At 40.2% G+C, this 9,492-nt stretch overlaps 1 protein-coding gene across 1 annotated transcript; it reads right to left on the bottom strand.

Annotated features, from left to right (window-relative positions):
• Positions 1–865: 865 nt before the first annotated feature.
• On the bottom strand, positions 866–4,807 carry LOC108054792 (retinol dehydrogenase 12). Its single transcript, XM_017137866.3, has 3 exons — positions 4,790–4,807; positions 3,877–4,148; positions 866–3,002 (listed from the first exon to the last, which is right to left on the bottom strand). Exon 3 carries the CDS (start codon positions 2,903–2,905, stop codon positions 1,667–1,669), a length of 1,239 nt encoding a protein of 412 aa, XP_016993355.1. The 5' UTR covers positions 2,906–3,002; positions 3,877–4,148; positions 4,790–4,807; the 3' UTR covers positions 866–1,666.
• Positions 4,808–9,492: the final 4,685 nt, after the last annotated feature.

Raw genomic sequence — 9,492 nt, 5'->3', positions numbered from 1 at the left:
CACAAATTGCAAACTACTTTTTGTTTTTTGCTGTTGCTGCTGCTCTCAAGCATTTTCCAACCGTTTCGTCATTTTACAAAAGTTTTCCCCGCGTTTCTCGCCTTTCATTTTCCGCCTCTTATCGATCAAATTCACTGGGCGCCGAGGTTTCAGCCAATGCAACAGCTGTTTCGTGGGGTTTTGTGGGGTCTGGGGGGTTTGACTGGGCGGCAAAGGGGGTGGCACGCAATCAAAAGACACTCATTCACGAGTGGAAATTTCCATTGCAATTTTTCGTGTAATTGAAGCGGCTTCCCTTAACCCTTTTTGCCCCTTTTTTAAATTCATTTTGATAATTGAAACTAAAATGTAATGACATAACCAGTTGGGAATTCTAGTATTCTGTATTTACTCAATTGAAAGTAATGTAAGAAACATTTTTTAAATTATAAATATGAAATAAATAAGGATCGTTTTGAAATGGGTATAAAAGTATAATTTTGTAGAAAAGCATATGTTAAACACAGCGTTACACTTAGATTTGCCGAGGCTAATTGATCAGTTGGGGTTTTCTGATTTTCACTTTTTCGGCCCACCCGATTGCCAGCGCACCAGAACGACCCCCGCGGGCATGCATGGGTTTAATTGCACTGCTCCCCTCTCCCTCGCACCTTCGCCCCCTCCCGCTCCCACCCGCTTTTTGTGATTTTCGTTAATGCTAATGGCATGTGGATGAGCGAACGGGTGCACAGTGGGTGTAATAGAGGCATAATTGTTTATGCTCTTTCAAGTATGAAGAAAACAAAGCATTTGTTTAACATTTTAAGAGTCATAAACACGGAATTGAGCTTAACAAAATATTTCTTGGTTTCTTTTTTATAAAATATGTTTATTTAAATGTACTTCATTTGAACAAAAATGTATTTATTTTTTCTGATCTATGTTCTTAGTTAGAATGTTTGGCCAAATTTGTGATTTTGGCCCACTGTGCGCCAACGAAGTGACTGACTGACTGTCTGACTCACTCGCTCTCGCACTCACCTGCCTTACTCACCTACTCACGCTCTCTTCTTCGCTTGCCCTCTCCACCATACATATATTGTCCTCTCCCTCGCACACGAAAGTGCAGTGGCATCGACCGTTGATTTCGCTTTGTTGTCGCAAATTGTTCGCTTTATGCTGATTGTTATTGTTTTTTCCTCTTTTCCTTTTTTTCGGTGTAAAGAAGAAAAAAGGAGAGTCCAAAAGAGGATTGCATGTCAGGCTTAACTTTTATTTTAATGGGTTTTCTTTCGCATAAAATTATGTACAGAACACAGCTAAAAAAAATGTGTAAGAGTATTAAAAAGCTAACTTCGAAAACCGAAGACTCTAATACCCTTTGAAACTCTTTAAATTGCAAGTTTAAATCGAATATATATTTTACAAGTCATAATTTTATTTTGAGATATGAAAGACGACTCTATCAAATTTTAAAACATTGTAAAAGTAAAAAAAAAAGTTTCTTAAATATTATAGTTTTCTACCAGAAAAATCAGAGACCTCATTCCGAACTCGACTTTCGATTGAATATGGGCTCTTTTCCCAAGGGTACTTAAACACGCAATATTATGGGGAATAAATTAAGAGCGAAGGTCTGCACTGTGCACTGTGTTGAACCCTTTTCTCAAGGACCTTTGAACTACGACTACGAACGATTGACCACCACCGTTTCGACGGACTGCATTTCCCGGGTCCCGGAATTGGCACTACCATTTTGGTTGCCATTTTGGGTGGTAGTACCATTACCGTTTTGGGTTGGACCTTGATTTTGATTTTGATTTTGGTTGGTTGCAGGTGGAGGTGGTGGCTCCAATGGCGGCAGACCCACCAGCTTTTCACTTTCCCGCCATAACCAGTCGGCGGTCTCCATATTCCGAGCCCAGGGAACCAGGGGCCAGCGCATGCAGTCCGAGTAGTAGCCCCCCGTCGAGGTCTCCAACTGGGGATCCAGCGCCAGTCTCAGCGAGGTTTGGGCCCCCGCCTTGGGGGTCTTGAAGAAGTACAGGGATCCCGTCTGCAGGACGCTCTTCATCCATCCGGGACCCGAAAAATGGCGATTCAGCTCGGTGCGCACCACGCCCGGGTGACAACAGTTCACCGTCACGCCCGAATTCTTCAGGATCGTGCTCAACTTGCGGGTAAACATGATATTGGCCAACTTCGATTGACTGTAGGCGCCGAAGAACTTGCCATACTTCTTCTCGCTCATCAGATCCTCCCGGTTAATCCTACCAAATAGATGGGCAGCCGAGCTGACCACCACAATTCGACTGGGCGAACTGTGCTTCAGGCGATCCAATAGCAAGTTGGTCAGCAGGAAATGCCCCAGGTGATTCACCCCGAACTGCTGCTCGTAGCCATCGGCCGTTAGGGTTCGCGGGCAGGCCATTATGCCGGCATTATTTATCAGCAGATCCAATCGCGACTCCTCGGCCTTGAAGCGCTCCACGAAATTCCTCACCGACTGCAGGGAGCCCAGATCCAGGGTGCGATTGAAGAGCTGTTGGTTGTGACTGCGATCCATGATCTCCAGGCGGGCAGCCTCGCAGCGACCGGCATCCCGACAGGCCATATAGACGCGGGCACCTCTCTTGGCCAACTCGAGGACCGTCTCCTTGCCAATGCCCGTATTGCAACCGGTGACGATCACCACCTTGCCATCGATTCGATTGGCCTTTCGGTAGGCCGGTCCCTGGATGCACTTGCGCAGCAGCCACATGAAGATCGCGATGCCGAGGACTATCAGAAGAATCAGCACTGCCCAGGCCCAGAAGCCACGGAAGCACAGGGTTTTCTCGGCCGACTCGGCGATGGGATCGAAGCCAGGCGGGAATACTGATCCTGATCCTGGTACTGATCCTGGCGGCGTGGCAGCCTCCGACATAGCTAGCTAAACGATCAAATCAATAATGATTCGATAGTGATTCGATGATGATTCGATCGTGATTCTCTCTGGCTTTTGTGGCGCACTGGTTCAAATTCTACAAAAGAGTGAGAGAAGAGAAAAGAAAGTTAATATTATGGCTTACTCCAAAAGGGATGGGGTACAAAAGAAATAATTCCAGAGAGAAGATCTCAAGATCTCAAGAGGGGAGTGACCAAGTTGAAGGCCCCGCTGACCCCGAAATCTCGAGTGGTTTTGCACCTGAACAACTGGTTTCTCGTAATTCACTTAAATTGCTCGCTGCATCGCGCTTCTAGCAAATCATTTTCGTTTTAAAACCCATTAAATTTTATGGCATTACAATGCTGTCTAGATTCAACAATCAAGCATTTTAAAATGGCTCAATAAAATATAGAATTGTGATTATTATACATTGGAAACAGGTCCACAACTAGCTTTAATTACAATTTAATTTAAAAATCATTCCAAGCTTGTTTGTATTCAATTAAACGATTGTTAGCACAATACTACAAATATGTAAGTGGGAACCAAATTTTATTTTATTGAACAACTAAGCTTGACTAAAAACAATTTTTCTAATAATGACCGGTCAATCTTGATCTTTTAATCTCTGAATATTTAAGAGAATTAATAAATAAAAAAATAGATATAATTGAATTAAAGGAATGTTCGTAAGTCGGTCAACGCTCAAGCTTAAGAACTTTCTCTATGGTAATGGAATTAACACCTGAACTTTTACTTATTAAACGTAGCCAAAATTATATTGATTTATCGATATAAAGTTTACAATGACATTGAATTTACGAGTTTTTCACCAAACAGATTGTATTTATAATCAATCTGAAACTGTTGTGATAAACATCCTGAAAACCGCCGACTTTCATTGACAATTTTGACATTCTATCAATGTGAATTACTCAACTTTCTTTTGTCGGCCAAAAAAGACTTACCAATTTGATGTGGTTGCCTCGATATTACCACACGAAAAACTTTTGGATGTCAGGTGGTGATTTCGCACATTTCCCAGGGTTCGGCTCACTATATATTTACTCGATCAGTTAGTGCGAACGATCTGAATCTCAATCTCTAGTTACTGAGCCACTGGACTACTACTGTCTGTGTGTCTAAGCCTCTCGCGCGATCTTGGCCAACTGACTTGCCGTGGAGTCCAATTGCTTCGACTTCCAGTGGTTCCGAGCCGTGTTAACGCGTCAGAAATAACCTGAAAAAAAATTATTTCGAGGCGTCATGCTGCCGTCATTAACATGCTGCCTCGGCCTCAGTCTCTGCCGCTGTTGCATATGCACTAGAGTGGACCTTTCTAAACATTTAGGATAATATGGTATAGTTTTGTAGCCCATATACATATATTACTAATACATTTTTTAATTAAATTTATTAATTGTTAAAGAAAAAGGAAATTATCACTCATACGCAGTGTTGACGCTAAGTTTTTATATAATGTTGGCATAGATTTTAATACTCTCATTTACTCAATGGTCTTAAAATTTAATTTTTAAATTTAATTATGTATTTTAAATGTGATTTTGAAGTGATATGTATTAATTGGGCTCACTAGGCGTATGAGTAATTTCTTTGGTATCTTATTTTATTACATATACATTTATTATAGGTGTATTGCTATAGAGAAAATGTATTTATTTTAATTATAACTGTATCTTAATAGCAATGCCGCCGTTAAATTTAATAATTTTAAAGTGATCTTACGGCAAATACGTTCTGCCTATCAAGGTCCACCCTAAATAGTTACAGTGGTTCTCAGTCGGCGTCGCTGCTTGTTGTTTTTGTTTTTGTGGCCAGCATACCAAAGAAGAGCAGCTTGGCTTCAATTTCATTTCTTACCAATTTGCCGCTTGTCCTCTCTTTCTCCCCCTCCCTCTGTCTATCCCCTTCTGTTTTTGTGTTCGACTTTCACTTCCAACGTTGTTTTTTTCTCTTTTCCCTCGGCTCGTTTGTTTTGCTCACTCGTTCTTTGAGCCGCGCTCGCTTCGATGCCTTTTGCTGTCTCCTCCGCTTCGTCTATTGCTCTGCGTTGGTATTCCAATTCGTAGCACGTTTTAGTTTTTAAGTCGATTTTGTACACAGAAAGAATATCATGTGAAGATCAAGTTATTTTATATATAAAATTTTCAATGGATTTAAAAAAAAATAGGTAAATAATAAAAATAAATTGTTATAAATTGTTATTTATATATTTTAAAATTAATTTAATGAATTTAGATACTTTTTTTCTGTGTAAAAGAGACAACATTCCAGTCACCTGATGACTATTTTCAGGGGGGTTGGTGATCACTGACCCCGCCTTAAAGCCAAGGCCAAGACTTTGTAAAATTCATTTTTACCTGGACAATTATATTTTGCACTTAAAAGCCGCACTTTGACTGCAATAAAGTGGAACAACGAAAACGCCGGAAAGTCAAGTCCCACATGAAAATTACAGCATGATGGAAATCAATAAATGCCGTTAATCGAAGGCAGGCCGTGAGTTGAATGTCCTTGACACAGGCCAAAAGCCAAGTCGCAGGGGTCACGGGACCAAAGCCGGCTTACGTTTTCCTTGTTTTCCCAGCTTTTCAGCATTTTCACCATTTTCAGCTACGTGCTGCTCTACACGTTCCGAAAAAGAAGAAAAAGAGAAAAGAGAGCACGAGAGTGAGGAAAGCGAAAAAAGGAGGCCAGGAAGGCAGGAATGATGAGAGAGTAGGATAGCGGGAGTGATATGGGTGTAGATTAAAAACCGTACCAGGGGGTTCAAAATAATACCAAAGAAACATCACTCACTTGTTTTTTTATTTTCAAAATAAGTTTATATCTATTTGTTTTTAAGGAAACACTGTATTTTCTGAGAGACCTGCCCGTCTTCCCTAATATAGCACAGTGAATATTTACGTACTTAAGTTAATCTTCTTTTTATAGACAATCTCGTTTTATAGCTTAATCCACAGTTCTTATCTGCTGCAAAAGCTTCATCCACAAATTAGATTCCACACAAGTTTGACCTTTTTGAAAATGATACACTGCATCGTTTTACACCCATAAACACAAGAATAAAACTCGTTAATTTAATTATTTGACAAGTTTTGTCAATATATGATAATTAAATGAGTGCACGGCCAAAATGAAATTGTGTCCACTAAAACATGCACTTTCGTTTTGCCATAATTAAATGACTGTAATGAAGTTTGTCAGAAGTTGGCAAAGGGGGGAGGTGAGCAGCCCCCCTTTTTTCACCCTACTCTACGCTTATGGCGAGAGAGCAGCAAAGAGTAAATGTCACTGCGTTTAGGGAGAGAGAGCGCGAGAGAGAGAGGCGAACTTTGACTAGGTCAGGTCCTTTTCGCGTCCTTTTCCTCTCCTTCTGCCCGCCATTCGCGTTGTTTAATCGATGAGAGGAGAAGAGAAAGCTGCGCCCTTTTACACCCTGACACGCCCCCCTTTGCACCGAACACAGAACACCTCCCACCACCCACCGGCCCCCGTAATCCTTGCTCTCTCATTCGCCGTCTCTTTCCTGTGAGTTTTTGGGAATTTTCCACTGACAATGCAGATGGGCGATTTTTTTGGGGGTCTGTTCTATTGAGAACATTAATTCAATCCGTGATTAGGTCTCTGTATTTCAATCAATCCCTTAAAGAAGTAAAAGAAAAATGTTAAAATGGTGTTTTGATTATATCTAAAATTGAAATTAACTAGTTTATTATTTCTTTCTTATATATGTATGTACGATTCGCACGTTACGTTTATCCTCTTTGGTTACACTTAAGTGCGCTTATCTCTTTTTCCACATTCCGTCCGTTTTGCTGTCGTCAGTTGGTCGCTAATTCCGCCCACCCCAAAGCACAAACCTCAACTCACCCTTGACCCCTGGCACCGGGATAAGCCTCAAACCTGGTCCTCCGTTGCCCCCAACGCCCCCCGTCAATCGCGGTGACGTCAATAGAATTCGGGGGGTTATGCAACCTCACCTTGATCTTGGGCTAAACAACAGATCGGGGTAAACAATCGGGGACTGCCAAAAAAGATTAGCAGACGAAACGTAAACAACAACTAGCAACGCAACTGTACCCATGAGATTTTGGATATTTTCCTTGGAAATGCTTTAAATATATTGTTACCAAATGACACATAATTAATATGTTTAGTATATAAAATTCTCTAATCTATTTCCAGTTCGAAAAAGCTAAATTCCGAGAGACTGTAACACTTCTGCAATTTGATAATCACGGAACTGACCAACCGCAAAAACGAAGCTCACGTAATTGAATTATTATTCTTGCTCGAGGCAGGGAAAGGGGTAAGAGGGGGTAAACGGGGGTTAGGCACAAACAAAGCATTTCATTGTTGGCGTCATTGTATCGCAGCCAGAAGAGGATCGAACTGGAAATTGTTCAATAAATGTTCAATTCAGCATCACATTGAATGCGGCACGCGCAAAGCACAAAAAAAAAACAAAATAGAAAAAAAAAACAAAAAATATGGAGTAGGGGCAGCAGGGGGTTAATTCCAATGAAAACCTGTTGCCCGCATAAACATAGAAAACACAATAGTTTGCGCCCCTGCCCCCCTTTTTTTCCACCGCCTGTCACTCGTCCTCAAGTGATTCGTAAATTAGCAAATAGAAAACGGGAAAAAAGAACAAAAAGAGGCGGGTAGAAAAAAACTACCACAGAAAAAAACGGAAATTCTTAAAAAAAAACAACGAGTACCAAACAAAAGAAAAAAAAACAATAAGAACAAGGGCAAAGATTACAAGAATGTTACAATACTACCTAAAATAATTCAAGGACCCTGCTTAGGAATCCGAGTAAATGTAACTGTAAAGATAAAAACAGATTGATATAATGATATAATAATATAGAACCTCTTTCAAAAACATTACAATACCATCTAAAAAGAGATGGAGAGTTCAAAAGTCCCCAAATTTGATCTAAAAATAAAAAGATCCTATTCCAAATATTATCTAGACCTCTAGATTTTTAGACAATGGATCCACAAATATGATCCAAAAGTAAAGATTCTCCTCCAAATACTATCTAAGCCTCTAGATTTGCAGATCCCCAAACCCGAGAAATATCTAAGTTGTTGTTGTTTTCACGATATGTCGAGTGAGTTGTTTATGCTGACAATGGAGAAAACAAGAAAATAACTGCGAAGGGGGCAAATGCAATGGGTAGGAAGAGATATATAGATGCAGTATTCGATTGACATTGGCAAAAGGAATTGCACAACCACAGACCAACAACAATGGTGATATAACCGATGACAGTGCATGGGGGCATCTCATCTCGCCTTACATATGTACAATATATGATGTATGTATGCACATACTTATTGCATCGAAATCTCAAACACATGATATTACATAATCATTCCATCAAACCCAAAACCGAAGAAGGGCTATTAAATCGTCTAGTTGACATTTATGAATGCATAACATTAGTTTATCTGCGCTATTTACGATGATATCTAGATGGCTAACTGCGTATCGGCTTTTGTAGAGGCGTGTGAACTTGAAAATCTGTCAGTTAGCCAACTCGAACCGGTTTCAGAGACCGCCGGAATATCATAAAAGATAAGAACTGACTCTGCAAAAAAGCGGGGGATAAACAAAGATAAGGGAACCAAGCAATAGAAATCCTACGATTCCAAACTGATGGGATCTCTAAAGATGATATACTTTTATTATCTGATATCATAAATTATTTTAATAGCTATTGGATATAAATTGTAAAAATAATGATTTAAACCTAAAGGATCTATTGCAGTTTCAATACATCTTCAAAAACTGAAGTCATAAAACCCTGGTATTATTATTTTCGCAGAGATACTTAATAATATTTATTCAAGCGCAACTGTGTTTGCATTTATCTGTTGCCATTACGGTTTCAATTATAGTTATATTTAGTTACGATTGGACGGGGACAGCTGTTCATTACACGTATGCCCTGTTTAGCATGCTAAAATTTCGATTTATTTCCGCTAATTTGCTGCATGCGCAAAATCGCAACAAATCAAAATTGAAAAAATCGTCAACGCCTCGAAATTGAAAGAGATCGACTGACTCACACATAAAAATGCCAATGAGTAAAGTCCGCTTTTTGAATTTCTTTGCTCGATCGACTTTTGATTTATTCCTCAATTGAAATTGAATGTTAGAATTTTTCTAGGTTCGCCTAGTTTTAAAATGTGTGCCACAGTGGATCCCCACAAGTCCCCCGGTGAAAAAGCATCCCTTTGTTCCCCAACCGATTTTAACAATATATGACACACACGCCAAATTGTTTCAGGCAATTCAATTCAATTCGCTGCTGCGTCCAAAGGTCAAGGTTGCTCCACTGCCATGACGCTCTTGATTCGGGTATACGAGATTGGGTGTGAACCATGCCAGAAGATACTTTGTGTCCATGCCACTGCGCCACTGCAGTCGTAAAAGTAAAGCCCCCAGTTGGCTTTCGGCTCGTTTTGACTTTGGGGGTAAAATAAAGTCCCGTTCAATGTATGCTTCATGATTGGGAATATTTAGGAGGGGTTAACTTAATTGAGTT

This window comes from Drosophila takahashii, chromosome X, assembly GCF_030179915.1.
Source record: "Drosophila takahashii strain IR98-3 E-12201 chromosome X, DtakHiC1v2, whole genome shotgun sequence".
NCBI lineage: Eukaryota > Metazoa > Arthropoda > Insecta > Diptera > Drosophilidae > Drosophila > Drosophila takahashii.
This window is presented reverse-complemented; position numbering and strand designations above follow the sequence as displayed.